The sequence below is a fragment of the Zonotrichia albicollis genome, chromosome 10, assembly GCF_047830755.1.
Source record: "Zonotrichia albicollis isolate bZonAlb1 chromosome 10, bZonAlb1.hap1, whole genome shotgun sequence".
Taxonomy (NCBI): domain Eukaryota; kingdom Metazoa; phylum Chordata; class Aves; order Passeriformes; family Passerellidae; genus Zonotrichia; species Zonotrichia albicollis.
This window is the reverse complement of record NC_133828.1, coordinates 22,364,008-22,380,941: the sequence shown is the minus strand read 5'-3', so window position 1 is coordinate 22,380,941 and position 16,934 is coordinate 22,364,008. Positions and strand designations below refer to the sequence as shown.

At 46.8% G+C, this 16,934-nt stretch overlaps 2 protein-coding genes across 24 annotated transcripts in view; one reads left to right on the top strand and one right to left on the bottom strand.

Moving 5' to 3' along the window:
- ABI2 (abl interactor 2) overlaps window positions 1-6,892 on the top strand; it is a 64,845-nt gene extending 57,953 nt beyond the window's left edge. For all 18 annotated transcript variants that reach the window (XM_074548342.1, XM_074548340.1, XM_074548344.1 and 15 more), the window contains one exon: window positions 822-6,892. In XM_074548342.1, the coding sequence (XP_074404443.1) occupies window positions 822-997 (176 nt within the window). In that variant the 3' untranslated portion in view covers window positions 998-6,892. The remainder of the gene's footprint in view (window positions 1-821) is intronic.
- RAPH1 (Ras association (RalGDS/AF-6) and pleckstrin homology domains 1) overlaps window positions 5,452-16,934 on the bottom strand; it is a 144,958-nt gene continuing 133,475 nt past the window's right edge. For all 6 annotated transcript variants that reach the window (XM_074548323.1, XM_074548319.1, XM_074548321.1 and 3 more), the window contains one exon: window positions 5,452-15,509. In XM_074548323.1, the coding sequence (XP_074404424.1) occupies window positions 13,539-15,509 (1,971 nt within the window). In that variant the 3' untranslated portion in view covers window positions 5,452-13,538. The remainder of the gene's footprint in view (window positions 15,510-16,934) is intronic.

Genomic DNA, 16,934 nt, shown 5'->3' with positions numbered 1-16,934 from the left:
GTTCTCAAAGCAGCGATTGATGCTATTTGGTAAAGTACTCAGAGTCTGGCATAGCTGGCTTTCTCTATGAAACACATAATGATAGCACTGAGATGGGAAAAATGTTATCAATTTTATGTCTGTTTTCTGGCATTTCAGGACTGTTCTATTTAATATTTCCAAGTGCTTTGTCCAATTTGTTTGCCTTTCCTAACAACTTTTATGCTGTCACTAAAATATTCTGCAGCTGTAAGAAAAATGTCCTGATACACTATGTGTATATTTCCACCTTCCTTCTTTGTGGCTTCTAACAGGGATTTGCCCACTTTGGTGCTGTGTCCCTGAGAGTGGCTGCTGGATATTGAGATGCACCATGACCTTTAGAGATTTAAATGTGGAAGTGGCTAAGGTAGATGGAGGTTTGGGATGTCAGCCTTGGCTCACTCATACTGTGACCTGAAGAGAGCTCTTGGTGTACTCCCTCTTCCATGTTTTCCTGCTCTTTCCTGTGCTGAGATCTGGTTTAGCACATGTAGCAATAGTTCTGAGTGGTCATAGCCATGGGGATTCACAACCACCTCGCTGTATCGTTCCACACCAAAAGTTTATCATACAGTTGGACACTTCCTCTGGTGGGTCTGGAAATAGTAAGAATAGAGGAGTTAAAGGAGTCCTGGCTCATGTGCTTCACAGCATGAGCTTGTACAAAAGGGGGTGGAAGAAACTGTTTGTCTCAGCAGGTCATTCAGGAGACACACAGTGCCTGCCTGAGGGAGGGTGACTGCATTTTCTTCCTCCTCCTCCCCTAGCTCTCCTAACACTCACATTCTGTTCTTTCCTAGTGGTGGCAATCTATGACTACACCAAGGACAAGGAAGATGAGCTCTCATTTCAGGAAGGTGCCATCATTTACGTCATCAAGAAAAATGATGATGGCTGGTATGAGGGGGTCATGAATGGAGTGACGGGGCTGTTCCCAGGGAACTATGTGGAGTCGATCATGCATTACTCAGAGTGAAGACCAGAGGACAGAACACTGCATCTCCTGCTGCAGGAGCTGTCAGGGCTTCCCAGATCTCCACCAGCCTCTGGGGCCCCATCCAGTATAACTGAATGAAGGATAATTGTAACAACCACTCTTTTGGGTTTGGTTTGGTTTTTTTTTTTTCTTTTTCCCCCTCATGATAAGACAATAGTGATTTGAGTTGTTTGAACAAATGGCTCTTCAGCTGCCAGCAGAGGCTATCCTGAGCTATCTGACTTTGAATTAAGCTGACCCATTCAGATGTAACAAACTTGTTGATTAGCTCATACTTCACTCCAATTCTGACTTCTGACAGGCCTTGGGATTTGTCTCAGGAGTTCTGCGTGCCCTCATGGTACTATACCGTTGGAAGCAGTGCCTGGCACTGGGGATGTCGTGGATGCTTGTGGTGAAGGTTACTGGCCAGTGGACATCCCCTGTTTCTACACTACACTCCTGTGCAGCTGGAAGAACAGTCACGTGCTAGCAAACACTGGGATTTCTACACAGAGACATTCCTGTAACTGCCTTCCAGATAGCTGGATGCTTCCCTAGCATACACACTTCTGCAGCTGCTCTGCACACGCAGGCTGACCCAGGGCACACAGAGCCGGCTTTCATTCACTCACCTTTCAGTTTAGACAATTCAGATGGCTGCAGCCCAGAGGACCCCACCCCCATCTCTCATCTTCTGAATGCCACATATTTGTTTTGTGTTCTGCACTGATGTAACTGTGCTCCTCTCCACAGTGAGCTCCTTGCCACGGTTGCTGCCGGTTCAAACAGAACTCACAGATGCCGTTGATGGTGAAGGCAAAACAAAGTTTACAGGTCCTCCTGGGGTCTGAGGATTAACTCTAGGGGGTGTGATCTAAGGTTCAAATCTACTCATACCTGCTTGCACTAGAGAAACTTGCCCCCAGCTTTAGTTTTATGCACAATATAATCTTAAAAATCCAATCAGGTATTGTAAATTGGCTATTTTGTACTTGACAACTAGATTTGCATATGTACTGTGAGAGCCCTGTGCAGAGGCAGGACAAACGGCAATTGTCGTCTTCATGTCTGTTGCCAAAGTCTCTTCAGTAGAAGCAAAAAGGGCTGTTGTGTGTACTGGTTTCCCATGGAAATCCAAGCAGTAACTAGTAGTAGTCCTAGCTCTTCCCCTAGCCCTCTCCATTGTTTATTATAATAGGTATTTTGAGCTGTACTGATGGCTTGGGGTGGAGTAATACCAAGTGAAGGCTCTGTAGCCCCTTGTGATGATACTTGGCTTTCTAATCTAGTCTCAGTTAACAATTCTGCTCAGTGATTGTACACAGCAGATCACTGTAAGTGATGGTTATACTCATCTGCCCTTAGGAACATCTAAATGTTACCTGTGGGTAAATATCATGCATTAACTAATTAAATTTCCTTTTAAGTCTTGTTAGCCTGCAAATTGAGAGCCTCCTGGGCAAGGGCATCTTTAGACTGTCACCTGGCCAAGTTCTGGTGCCAAGGTGGTACCAAGAGTAGCTTGTCCAAGGTGAGACAGTACTGCAGCTGGAGAGGCCGATGTTAAAAAAGAGCAGTGCACAGGAGAGCAGGGCTGGATGTGTGATGGCACTGACACCAGTACAGCTAACTGACCCAGCCCCTTGCTTGGTAGTTGGTGCAGTATCAGCATGGAGGTGCAGATTCGGTGCCAGCCTGGGCAGGGATAGCTGCTCAGAGGGCAAGAGGAACAAACAAATAGGTGTGTTTGTAGGCCATGGAGGAATGTGATGACTTGCTGTGAGCTTGTGGAACTCCTGTGACAGTGCACAAGAAACTGGCTTGGTTAAAGTCTGCAGGAAGGATGACTTTGAAGAAACTTGTGTGCAGATAGAAGTCACTTTTTCCCTTGCTAATCCACATGTTGTCTTCTTTCTGGAAGCTGACAGCATTGTTTGGGATGAGTGCCAGAACAGATACCCTTCAAGGCTTTTACTCTGAAAAGTTTTCTTGCAGCAAGAGAAGCAGCCATGTTCAGTTCCATCAGCCCATCATTCCCGTGGAAGCAAGTCCAGAACTGGTTGTGCAGTCACTGGAATAACTGTTTCTAGTGTCATTGGGCAGGTCTGAGCTTTTGGCACAGGGAGGTGGTGCTTCTAGCAAAGGTCATTGAACAGCAGCATTCACCAGCCTTTGGTGCTTACAGGGCAGCTGTGTTTTCCAGGAGTATCAGAGGTTTCATTGCTTCTCTTGCCTTGGATACGTTTGTGGCAAAAACTGAGCCCACAGTGCTCAACTGAATTGTTAGGGCAGCTTAATGATTTCTTAAGTGAGAGCTGAACCTCTGCCTGTGCACCCAAGCTGCAGCTGGCAGGTCACACTTTAGGGCAACATGTCTTAATCCAGTCTGAGCAAGAGCTGGTGCTTGAACACTTCTGGCAGGTGGGTGGGGTAATGTGTACTCCCACTGTGTGTGATACTTTCTCTTCAGTCAGCTGGTTTTTCCTCTTGCAAGCTCTCTGTGTTGTGAGAGCAGAGCAGTGTGAGATGAATGCTTGCAGAGCACAGAAGATGAGGCTACAAAACCCTTAGTGAGTGATTCCACTTTCAGGCCAGCTGTGTGACAGCTCCTGAAGAACTGGCTTTGGTCTGATGGGCCAGGGGTTAGTTTGGTCCCTGCTAATAGAACGTGGAATTGTTTATCCTGCAAGAACTGCTGTGGATGGAATTTCTGGGTCACCTCCTGCTGGTTTTATGCTTTATTATACAGTACTAATGTAAAGAAATTTGTTGAGTTTTATGCATATTTTTATTTTGTACAGATTTTAATTCTGTTGCTTGTTTGGGGATGATGTGATGTAATGGTCATAGACCAGGCCAAGGTAAACAGGCTTTGTATAATTAATGTTACATAGATTGCATGCTAGTAAAGTCAGTGAGGGTTGTGTTTCCAGTTTTGTCCCTTGTACTTCTCCTTGTCCAAAACCTTCTCTTCCCCACCCCTTTTTAATTTACAGGTTTACTTTAAAAGGGGGTGGCAAATGGGGGGCTGGGGGAGAAACACCTCAGTATTTTAAATAAGGTGCACAACATCTCTTCACTGCTGAGTTTTGCTGCCACAGCTCATGGTGTTCTGCATCACAGGCTGTCGAAGTGGGAGTGTGTACGCGTGAGAGGTGGGGGAAGGAGACGCTCCAGCATAGCCCAAAGAGTGCTGAATGGCCAAAATGTAGATGTTTCTCCCTTTGTGAGAACTGCCTTAGCCCAGCCAGCTGTTTTCGTTGTGCACAGAAATTGTTCAGCATCCTCTAGCGGTGTGTTTTGCCTTGGTTTGCTGTGTATCAAAGGTTTCTTCCTTCCTCTTGGCACCAGGGACAAAGCTATTAACTACAGCTGCCTCTCTGTCATGTGCCTGATGAGAGGAGGTCTGACTGAGTCTGTCCACATCTAGTGCTGAAGCAGGTTCATTTTGGTGCCTTCATTCCAGCCAAAGAGAGAGAGCTGAGGTTGCATGTGTCTGACCAGTTCTTTCCTCTCCTTTTCCCCTTCCCCTCAGCTGTTGCAGCAGAGGGCTAAGAGGGGCAGGAGGGGTGACCAGCAAATTCTGTGCCTGTGTGTCCTGAGGGCGTGTCCACGTGCAGTGGCTGGAGTAGGCACCAGAGAGCAGCAGCAACGCTGGATCACTTGATGGTCTGACTGGTTAGACACAGACACAGAGGCACTGAAGAGCCACAGCTCTCACTGGAGGGCAAGAGGTGTGGCTTGGTGCTGAGGTGGATGACAGCTGGGTGTGGTTACCAGGAGGTTGACCATGTTCCTGGAATTCAGCTTATCCTTGCAGATAGTTGAGTTGGATGTCACAAGAGTGTCTGGAGATGTCTGCTAGTGTGAACCACAGGTCCTGGTGTGTGGCTGGGTGGCTTACCTGTGGGTGCCAGAAAGGGTTACACCCAGCTAGTTCTTGCTAGAGCAATTTGTTCTCCTTTCACAGCTGCTGGGCATTTTCTTTTCTTGCTGCTGAGGGTTCTTGGTGACAGCCAAAGTTGACAGTGGCAGTAATGCAGCTTCTGAAAAGTGCCACTTTTACCTGGGGTGTTTCAGTTGATCATGAAAAGAAAACAAGGGAGCGGCAGGACTGAGGGGCCTTTTGCAGCAGAGGGTGTGTGGGCTGCCTGCCTGCTGTGGATGTGCACATTGTTGATGAGAGCTGGAAGAGGACTCTGCACTGATGGTGACTGAATACTGTCCTCTTCCTAGCAACTTCCACCACTTCCTAACAGATGCTGTGGATGTACCTCTCTGCTGGAAACAAGCCTGCTTTTTTATTAGTTATGTCTGTGGGCTCCAGGCATAGAGCAAAATTTCCATGTTTTCTTTTCTGGAAAGGATGGAACTTTATGTGGTTTAGTAAACTGGGAGCTTTTGCAGAGCTTCTCCTCCCAGAGGTGCAATAGGACTTTTTGTAAAACAGGTGACATCTGTATTCTCTGCAGGTCCTTTTTGGAAGCTGCTTAGAGGATGCTGTTGGACAGACTGTGGTGCTGTGGCTTTACTAGGAGCAGTAGTTACATTCAGAGTATGGAGAGTCACTGGTGAAGGCACTGCAGCATTTCAGGCAGTATTACAAACCCCATGCAGAGACTTCAGGACCTGTGTTGGCAACCGTGGCAGTAGAAAAGGTACAACACTGTTGCATTCACTAAGGCAAGTATTTACACCACTAACCTCTAGGGAACGTGGTGGTGGAAACCGAGAACCAGCAGGATCCTGGGCTACAGCTTCTGGGGTGCCAGTTACAAGAATTTACTGTGCTTACAGGTGTATTCACCTTCCCCAGTTTCTGGCATCTCCCAGTATTTGGCACGGCTGCAGTTTGTGGATAAAATGGTTATTACACAGAGGTCAGAACAGTACAAGAAGGGAACAATGTGGGGTTTGTGTTGGGGATTTTCCCCCACAGTAGCTGAAGTCAATGTGCAGTAACAGTCCTATTTACCTACTTCTGAAGTTAAAACCTCAAGCATAGTGAGACCCCCACCTCACATCCATGGGGACATGCTGCAAGCTTGATGCAGCCACAGTTTGAAAACTGCTGTTAAAAAGAATAATTCACAGATCATGGTGTTCTGCTACTTTGGAAAAAACCCCATGCATGTGTTTTGTGTAATCTTCAGCCAGTGGAGGAAGAGGTTTGGGGGTTTTTTTGGTACTCTAAATGTACTAACTTTATTAGCACCTGTGCTTATTACGAGACATATTAGAAGACAGTGATGGCAGCAGGGGCCTGCTGTCCAGAGGTAAGCCTACACCCAGGACCCTCCTGAACAGAGACATGGGGACCCTGCTGAAATGGGTGCAGTTAAGTTTATTCTAGTTTCTCCGTACGCCTCTGAAGAATCCTACCACTACTGACTAATAGGAAGAGCTATGTACAAATTTATTTCCATTACAGCGCCTCAGTAAGTGCTGACATGTCCGAGATTTTTTTGTAAAGAACAAGTGCTTCTTTTCACATTTGAAAAAGTGTCTTTTGCAACTTGCATGGACAAGTAGTTTCTATGAATTCTCTGGAGATGTCAGTGTCTAACATGGATTTTGTCCATGCACTTTTTTTCTGAAAGCAGATACCCCCCCCCCCCCCCACTTTGGTTTGCAGTTGGAGCAGCACACTCTGCTTTTGCTTTTGGCACTGCTGCTGCAGTGGATGGATGCAGAGCCCACTGTAAATGACCAAGCCCACAGGACTCTGGGGAGCTGTATGCCGCCAGTAACGTTTAGTGTGTGTGCCATTTGAACCACCTTCCAGTGAGTGCAAAACCCAATTTTTAAATTTTTTTAATTGTACTTGGAATTAATTGTTGCTGTGTACTAAACCCTCTTGTTATGAGCCCTAAATAAAAAGAACAAAGCACACCTCATGTGTTCTGTGAGCGTGCCACAGCGTGTCACATTTCTTGTCCTTGGCTCCACACTTCAAAGCACCAGGGCCAGGGATGGTGGCTTGTGCATGCAGGAGCCTGTCCCCGAGGCTCTCTGAGCACAGCACTGCCCACAGCAGAGGTACAACAACCCTTGGCATCTGCTGCCTTCAGCAGCTCCTTGTGCTTTGTGGGACTGCCCCTTGCCCGCACTCACTGCTGTCATTCTCAAACCTCAGCTGCTGAGGGCTGGAGGCTGAGAGCATTTCCCAGGCAGGTTCCCACAGCCCCCAGAACGGGGCCAGCAGCTGTTCTGTGTGAGCTGGGCTGGCCAGCACTCTGCAAGGCCGAGCAAGGAGCAGATGGGAAAGGGGAGCCTTCCCTCAGGCTCCAGTTCAGCCCTGTAACTGGTGTGCAGCGCCTGGCTGCTCCAGCCAGCTCTGAGCCAGCAGAAAGAACCGTGCAAAGGAACAGCAGCAGTTTCCTTGGGAGTGAGCACAGGGACGCACACGGCTGTAGGCCATCACCTACCTGCCTCACACCACCGATCACCTGGAAACACAGTGTGGCTCTGAGCTCATGAAAAAGGAAAATTGCAAAACAGAGGATTAAAACAGAGTATTAAATTTAACTACATCTTTATTGAATTGTGCATATTCCATTGTATAATGCTCTATATTGGGTACTCTATAATGTAGTATTTCTTTTGTCCTCTCTCATGCTTAAAAAAGTATATTTATACATATATTTATATATATTTATAATATGGCAAAGCTCCCCCCAACCTGACACTATCAGTCTAAAAGAGCTTTGATTTTTTTTTTCTTTCTGTTTGGAAAGGGAAGAAGAGGGGAGGCAATCCCATTGAAAGATAAAATGTGCAATCTTCTTTTTAAAGCAGTAAACATGAATGTATTTACAGCACTCAGCACAAGTTTGCTGCACAGACAAATCATCATTGCAATGACACACTTGCATCTCCAGTATTATACAGAATATTCCCAGTGACTGGTAACAATTAGTGTAAGCTATAAACCAAACTGCTGCTCCAGTTCATTTCTGGTCCACTGCAGTCCACTAGGAGGCCTAAGACTTCCAATCAAAACCTATGACAAAACATTTAGTTTTTCTTTTATAAGTACAAACATTATTGTGCTGCACCAAATCAGCCAGCAGGGTGCCATGGGCACAGCTTTGTTTGCTAAACTGTCCCTTGCAAGTGTGTACCCAGTTCCCAGTGTTGGTTAAAGGCAAGGCACACACAATATCTAAGAGTGGCCCCCTGTTGTCTCACCAGACATGTGCTAGAGATCAGCAGTATGAGACCCCTGGCAACAAGAGACTGGTATACACACATCTGCATACCTGGAATTTAGCTCAGAAAGCATCTTTGGCATCTTGGGAAAGCTGGAAGGAAATTATTTTCCACTGTAACAACCGGTAGAGTTTCAAAATCTCCTAAAAGACAAGCTGCCTTCAAGCATTTAAATAAGGGGGTGTAGTGTCCACAATCTGTTACTGGAGGTCCTTCTCATTCATTTCTACAGCACTAGTTCCTGTTCCTTCAAGTCTTCTACCTTCTCTACCTCCCCTTTACCCAAGATGCAGCTGCTGAGCAGAAAGCTCACTGAGTCCTTGCCCCACCGACTGCCTCAGAGCACCCAATGATCATCACCCAAGTCACTGTGTTCCCTGTGGTTGGTTAGTAGCAATTAGAGTAATTAGCCTGTGTTCTTAGTGTCTTAAACTTCTCACAACTAGACCAAGCCTGTGTCACAGTATTAGTGAGTGCTGCCCCTGCAACAACAAAACCCTGTTGGTTTTTTTTTTTTTTGCCCCTTCATGGGCATATTTTAATTAATTGAAGGAAAGAAAGTTCAGAAAGGAAAATTGCTTAGACAAACTCAGAATTCCAAAATAACGCTTAAAACCCCATCAGCATGTAGCAAAAAAAAAAAAAAAAAAAAATCCAAGAGAAACTATCCCTTGTAGTGTTAAAATCCTCTCTGGTCTGGAGTCTGTCCCAGTGGTGCAAGGGAATAAATGCAGAGCTCGACACCAGGTGCCACAGATGGTCCCCAAAGCAGTAAGACTCACCTGGAGCACTGTGTGACTGAGTAGGTAATGTACACCTTAGTAATGCTATAAGGAAAAAACCCAGCAACCAACCAAACTCCCATGTTCTGGCTTCATCCTCACTACCTTCTGCCAGGAATTCATACTGCTTTTCTGGAGTGCAACTGATTTTAACATGACACTAGTTTAAATAATACTCATATTAGGACCCACTTATAATCTTACTTTGAATAAGAAACAAATTTACCTGCGATAGTACCATTGTAGCAAAACAATTTGGTTCTATGCTGTTTTCTGTAAAAAGCAGAAAATTTATTTTTGCCCTTCTGCTGTTGAAATGGCACTTTTGGTTCCTTAAACTGTGGAAAAAAAAATTTAAGTGAGAGGAAGACTGGCCACACTTTATCTCTGAGCTGATATGATTTATCTGGTTGCCTAAGGGCACAGGAAGAAGGAATTAGAAAACCTATAAATGTGCAAGCCCAGAACAGTAAATGTTAAAATGCACTTGTTGAAAAAACTGCTTCCTCTCCCCTCAGACCTGAAACCAAAGAATCCAGGTACCAGCACTTTGCTTCCTTGATGTGTCCCTCACTGTTGCCCTGCAGACAAGTGCAGAGTAAGTGAGGAGAGGAGCTCTTTGGCTTTGAGGTCATCACCAAGTCCGAGCAGTCAGGGGTGGTTTGCCACAGGAGAAAACCACTGTGCAGGGTGAAGCAGGAAACTTCCTCTTCCCCAGAAAATAAGAGAATGATTCAGACACTTGTGCCTAACTTCCTCTCCCAGCTACAGATGTTAAAAGAGTAAATGGCCCCAAGCATGGCCACCTGAAACATGTTACCTATGGTTTGTTTAGATCCTGTGGTTTCTTTTAGTTTTATAAGTAATTTCATCGAAGCTTAGTGCTGCTAGAAGAGCCTAATTTTCCCTTTCAAAGCAACTCCCCAGCGCCTGAATGGCGATGTAAGCATCTGAGAATAGCTCCCTGCTTTCTGCACCTGGGCTGTGGGCACAGACACCTGGCTGAGCTGGGCTTTGCTACTCAGAGGTGGATGCTACCTACGCTGCAGAGCAGAGGGGAAATGAAGACTGAAGGAGGAAAAGAGTAACAAACACAGCTGAGCCCTCACAGGTGCCCCTGCAGCAGCAGGGTCCCCTGACAGCCACCTTAACAAGTGCCACCCTGTGCTCTGCCTCATGAAATACAACTCCAGCTGTACACTCTGTGTATTTTGAGATCAAAGCACTTTTGTGTCGGGAGTATGAACACTCAGCCTTCACATGCCCATTTTAAAACTGCCAAAAGTATTACTGTCCATATTTGTAGCAGGAAGCCTCTTCCTGGGTGTCTGAAATCCAGCCCCTTAATTTTCTGATTTAATAAATATTATCGTGCAATTATGAGATGACTGCACATGGGGGAAAACAACTTACTTGCAAAATAAGGTTTCAATATTCACTGTCACAAAATCAGTAAATATACTGGAAAAGCAAGTTACAACGCAGGGTATCTCATAACCTGAAAAGGCAATCGGGTTGTCTGAAGCACACTGTAGGCAAATTTCCACGCTCAGCTGAGGGAAAACAAGCAGCACCACTCACTGGATCACCCCTGCCTTAGGAAGGAAACCCTAACTAGAAGCAATACAGGATGCCACCTTTGCAGACATTCATTCTTTTTGCTGCAGACTTCAGAGTTGCACAACTGTCTCCCAGCACCTGCGGGCAGCCTGCAAGGATTAATTGTCTAGGGAGAGATACCAGGGAAATAAATGTGGTCACAGGAAAAAGAGAACAAAGCTGAAATGCCTCTGAAGAAACCGCACTCAGAACATTGATGTGCCGAGTCCAAAGCCCAGAGGTACCCGCACTGAATGAGCTACAGTAAAAGGGCCGGAACTGACACACACCAGTGAGGCTGTCTTGGGGAAAGAAAAGCAGATGGGGCAAGCAGGATTCTCTGACTGCTCTCACCTGGGAGCACCTGTTGCCAGGAGCAGGAGAATGTGCCCACCTCCCCATCATGGCTATGGGCACAGCAGTTACAGCTGCAGCGAGCACCTTTTGCCCTCTGGTGTGTCTGAGCCCCAGGAGCTGCACACAGGACACAGCAGCAGGAGGAGCAATGTGAAAATTACAGCACCCATGAACTGCAGTATAGCTTAACAACCCTCCTGTGAAGTTAGTCACCAGCTACACTGAGCATGCTTAAAACAACAATGCAAATGCTTTTAAGGACACTTTGTAAGCACAAAAATAGTAGAAACAAAACTTGGTGAACAATTTGAAAGATACAAAAAAGTGCCTTTCCATAGCAGTGCTTTAAAAATGCACATAATGGTATATACTCTTATTGCTCAAAAAATCTAGTCTGAAATATTAAAACAATTTCCAGAGGTGCTGAAACAGATTTTAAAAAAATCATATGAAACAGTTCAGCAGAGACAGCACCACTAATTTTTCTCTTTTCATGATGCACCTTTTTTAAAACTATATAGTTATAGATGTGTAATTTTCCAGCTCAAATTAGCAAAACTTCTTTTCCTATTCATAAAATATTCACAAAGACAATTGTTCCATTATTTGGACTTTAGAAAAAAAAGTCAATAAAAAAATGGAATGGGAGACACTGTCACAATATTTCTTAAATGTATCATCCTGAATTACTTTAATGAAAGATTAGTTTATATTGGTTTTACACATGTGAAGATACTGCCAGGTCAAGCTGCTGTCTTTGTTTCATTCTTTGGGAAAAAGAAAGCATTTGAAGTTTGGTTTTGGAGAAAAAGTAGGCAAACAGTGAAATTATTTGCCCTATGAGCCTGTTGATACTACGTATTGACAATATCCCCATGCTGACAAGGGAAGCTGTAACAGCTGAAGATGGGGTAGTTACAGTCCAAGTATTTTAGTTGTTTTACAAAGGCTGTGTCCCACCACCCTGCAAGGAATGTGCAGTGATACACAGGACCACTTACACTGCCTTATCACAAGGTCTGAATATGTGGGTAAGACTGTACAATCAAGCTACTGAAGTAGCTACTGAAGAAAAAGGACTGTCATTCATGCTTGATGTGGTGACCGACTGTGAATCGGTGACTAACAAAAACCAAGCAAACCAACAGTCTACTGTCTAATCATACGGGCCCTTACATGAAATTCTTAGCAAATGTTATTGCCTCTTTAAAGTTGTTTTTTTCCAGTCTTCTTCCTCGACTGCTAGAAGTGCAACTTTGTAATACAGGTGAATGCACTGGTCACAGTCTCTGGCAGGCCAAAGAAAAGAGACAGAATTCTTACTCTCCTTGTCCTGAAATTGCTGCTCCCTTCTCTCTTTCCAGAAGGGAAATTTTCCTGACAATTTCCAATCAATGACAACACTTTCTTCACACATTTCCAGACACTTGTTTTTGTGAAGACACTGCATCTTACCAGGCCCAGAACAGGTGAGACTGGACGCTGTGCATGCCTGTGTGAGCACACAGCACTTTCTACAGAAACCTACCTGTTCATTCAGGGTAAGAGTTACACGGACAGCTCACGGATCGGGTCAGCCTTGGGGGTTGGCAGGATTTTCAATTGCAGGAGTCCTGGCAGCTTTCAGAAGGGGTTAACACAAATATATTCATCTTGAGCCATAGAAACAAATGATGGAGCCTATTATCAGTTAGAATGCATAATGGTTTGGAATAATATATATTTATCCTACTTAACTGCATGGACAAATAAGTTTGAAATAATTTCTATCAGTGTATATTTTTTAAACTATTTGAAAGGAGGGGGAGGCTCTTTATAGTATAAATATATTTCACTCCAGCCCACTATATATAAAATCTATTTCTTTCCTCTGAACATACTCATTTTCAGTAGTATTATGACCAGAATGTTTTGGTATGTTGCATCTGTACTTTTCAATCAATGGACAACATACAGTTACCAGCCGAACACCTCAGCTTTGCAGAATTTACCCAGCACAAACTGCTGAGAAGTTTGTGGCTTTGGGTTTTTATTTCCTTTCTTTAAAGTGCCCCCTACATCTCCATCTTTATGGTAAGATTTGACCAGTTAGAGTCCGATTCCAGATAATATACTGACTGAAACAATAAATACGGTTCTACAAAAACATTCTGGTTATCTTCTATAATTGCGACGAAATATATCACAATATATTATATACCTACACTTATTATACATGCACAAACATGTCTCACGTGGACAGACACTACAAAAAAATTATCTCCCTCCCCCTCCCCTAAATGCAGAAAAAGTAAGAAAACGGGGGTTTGGTCCAATCCATAAGAAGGGTAAAAGAAACTGAAAGAATGAAGCCAACACCTCTCTACCCACTTTTCCCAATAAAGTATCAACACCCCTAAGTCCCCATCTTTCTTAATCTAGCCATGAAAGGGGAATGTCTTTACATTTAGCCACAGCTGCAGTTTGAGATCACCTCTTTCAAGGGGGCTATCATCCACATCCCCACATCCTCTCCACATGCACGGGATCATGGGCTGGCCGATCAGAGCAGCCCACAAGTCACGGAGAGCACTGGATCTGGGGACTGACTACCAGTCCCGTGACAGCTTGGTGTTCTGATCCCTTTTGGGGGGCGCGGGGGGCGGCCCCCTCCGTAACGTTGCATAGCCAGATATATGACTGCCCCCAAAGCTGCTGGTCTTCTGCTGGTCAGCCAGCAGCTCTGGCGGGGGCGGAGGCAGGGCCATGTCGTCCATGGTGGCCGTGGGCTCCGTTCTGGACATGCGTGCGGAGGAGAGCGAGCCGTGCCGCGTGATGGATTTCCGCTGCAGCGTCCGGTTGAGGTCTGCCAGGAATCCCGGCTGAACGCTAAGGCTGGACTTGGGTGATGTGGGCACTTGTGGGCCAGCTGACCCCGGGGGCTCCACAACCTCTGCCTGTGTCAGTCGGGTGCTGTCGTTCCGCTTGGGCCGTGTGGGCGGTGGGGCTTTTTTCACAGATGGTTTTGACCACGCCTGCGGCTGGGGATTGACAACAGCGACTTTTGGGGAGGTGCTGCCTGAAAACACAGACGGAATTTCTACTGGAGGGGGAGGCAGATCTATTTCAGGGGGTGGTGGTGGGAAGTCTGAATCAGATGGTGGTGAAGGGAATTCAACTACAGGTTCCTTTCCAGACACACTTGGAGCAGAAGCCTTGGCTGGCATTCCCCCTTGTGGAAGGACAATGGGCAGGCTCACACCAGAAAGGTTGAGCTTTCCTGGTTTCGGAGGGGCTGGAGGAGGCGATGACTCCTTGGAAGGAGATCCTGACGGCTCTGGGGAGTGTGCAAATTTGCTGACAAGGCGGTCCACTGAAGGCCTCTTGGACTCATGGTACTCAGCGGAGCTTGTGGACTTGATGCTGGAGTTGCGTTGAGGTGTTGGAGGTGGTTTCTTCCCTCCGGGGCTTGATGTCTTGCTGGCCTTTTTTACTGGAGACCCTGATTTGTCAGGCGGGGGAGAACCTGCAGAGGAAGCTGGGGAAGGAGGTGGAGGAGGAAACACTAAACTGCTCTCAGGTGGAGGAGGGGGGAAATCTGGTGAAGGAGCAGCAGCAGGCTGCCATTTGGGCTTTGCCTTCACTGCTGGAGGCGACTGTGGAACCACACTCAGCGGAAGGGGTTTCAGAGGCTGGGGCTCAGTGGCAGGTGGCGTGGGAGGAGGGGGGAACTGGCTGACTATCTGCTTCACCACCGATGGCACTGGGGACTGAGGGGACGGAGGAGGCTTTACTGAGAAACTCTGCTGCTTTGGGAATGTTGCAGGGGGAGTGGGGCCAGGAGGGGCCGGGGGCAGAGGAGGGACCTGGGGAGAAGTGATACTTGGTTGTTTCTTTATTGCAAGGGGCAAGGCTGCAGTCACAGGGGGAGTGACATGTGTGACCCCTGGTGATGCTGCCTTCCCGCTAGGCTGAGGGGACAGAGCTGCCATGACAGGCTTTGGGGGTGCCTGGGGTGGTGGTGGGGCAGGCACAGGAGGAGGCGGTGGTGGCAACGAGGAGGCAACAGCGGCCTGGCTTATATTTGGTTGGACCTGATGTATCTTGGGGGGCGGCGGTGGTGGAGTGAACTGCGGCACGGAGGGGGCACAAGGTGCCGGCTTCAGCTGTGCCATGGCCGAGCCCGGTGTGGGGGGCGGCGGCGGGGGCGGGGGGGGCGGAATGACCCCGTTGGGGGGCACCAGGATCTGAGGCTTTGCCGAGGGCGGGGGCGGCGGCGGAGGCTGCTGTGCAGCAGGGGCTTTGGAAAAAGGGCCGCCGTGCTGCGCCGCGTTCTGCAGCCGCGTGATGGTGCTGTACTTGACGAACATGGTGGCGGGAGAGCCCGCGGACGGGGCGGCCTGGCTGGGCAGGGGCGGGGGCGGAGGGGGCGGCGGCGGCGGGGGCGGAGGGGGCGGCGGCGGGGGCGGTGGCAGCGGCGGGGACGGCTGCGATGCTGTGTAGGGCGTCACCGCTTTCGTCTGCGGGGACACGGGGGCTGCGACAGACACGAAGGGCCGGCCTGCAGGCTCCACTCGGGCCTATGGGGAAGGGATTTTTAGTGAAAGTGGAAAGGGAGAAAAAGAAGAGAGAGGGAAAGAGGGAGAGAGAGAAAGAGACAAAGAGATTATAAAGTGAAGGTCTAAATGTGCCCAACATTAAAAATTAAGTGGCAGATTACAGCATGCAAGAATTATTAGCAAAACACTGGAGCAAGAGACAATTCCATACACTGACAAGCCGGGACCATGCAAGGGGATGGGGCAGGCCGGGAAAAGAGCCGGCAAAAATCAGCGGAGCCAGTTCTGCTCCAAGCAAAGCTGCTGTCAGAGGGAAAATACACCAGCAGCCTTGTTACTGCCCTGGGGCAGGCAGTGAGACCCAGTGAGAATTACCAGCCTGCTTTGGGCAAGTGTAATGACCCAAACAGAGCCCCCCAGAGCAGCCCAGGCCGTGACAGAGGCAGAGCCAGAGGCTCTGTAGACATCTCAGCGCAGTATGACTGGAATCAAACCACACACAGTCTCTCAGAGCATGTCAAATCCTTACATCTGTTAGTTCAGGCCTTACATTGCTCAGTGTTACAAAATGCAGAAATCCTGAACAGCTCTAAAACACATTGAGACCAAGCTCTGCAGGAATAGCACTGAAATTATTTTTCCTTCACATGCTCTACTATCCATGACTGGCAAGGAAAAAATAAGGAAGAAGAAGAACCAAGTTTTCCTAGAAAATTTCCCCAGAAGAAAATGTTTAGACATCTGCAAAACAAAGTAAACTTGGGAAAGGAAAGTTACACATGCAACTCACATGTTAAACAGAAAAAATAAGGAAAAACAGGGAAAAGCTGACTAATGGAAGGATCAATGGGAAAGCAGCAGGCAGTGTTTTAGTCTACTTGTGATGTGCTCAAGTTAAGTTGTTTCTCGAAAACTGTAAGCCTACATTCCTCTTAAAAATTAAAAAAAACAATTGCATTACTCAAATTTATAAACACCCTCCTAATACAAGTGTTTTGGCTACAAGCCAAGTTGTGAATTTCACAGTGCACAGCACAGAAACATGCATTAGAAATACACCACCACCATAGTGACTGACCACACTGGGTACCTATACCTCATTAGTAGACACTTTGCAATAAGTAAGCCCAATTATGCTCATCTGCACGGGAAGAGCACATTTGCATATTGCTTTGTTCAAAGCACAGGTGTGCAGAACTCCATCAAAAGGATTAGAGTCAGAAGCAATAAACAGCGATTTTACAACAAACATGGGGTGTGCCTCTGCCTGTCACATTAGGTCTGGAACTAAATCAAGGTGTTCACATTACAAAACAGAAATCTTGATCTCTTGCAAGTGTTAGTCTGTAAATTACCATTCTCCCAATCACCCAGGTTAATGAATTTTCAATTAGCACCACCTGACCTTAATTGTGCCCTGTATAAGGCACCATGGGTGTGCTGCCC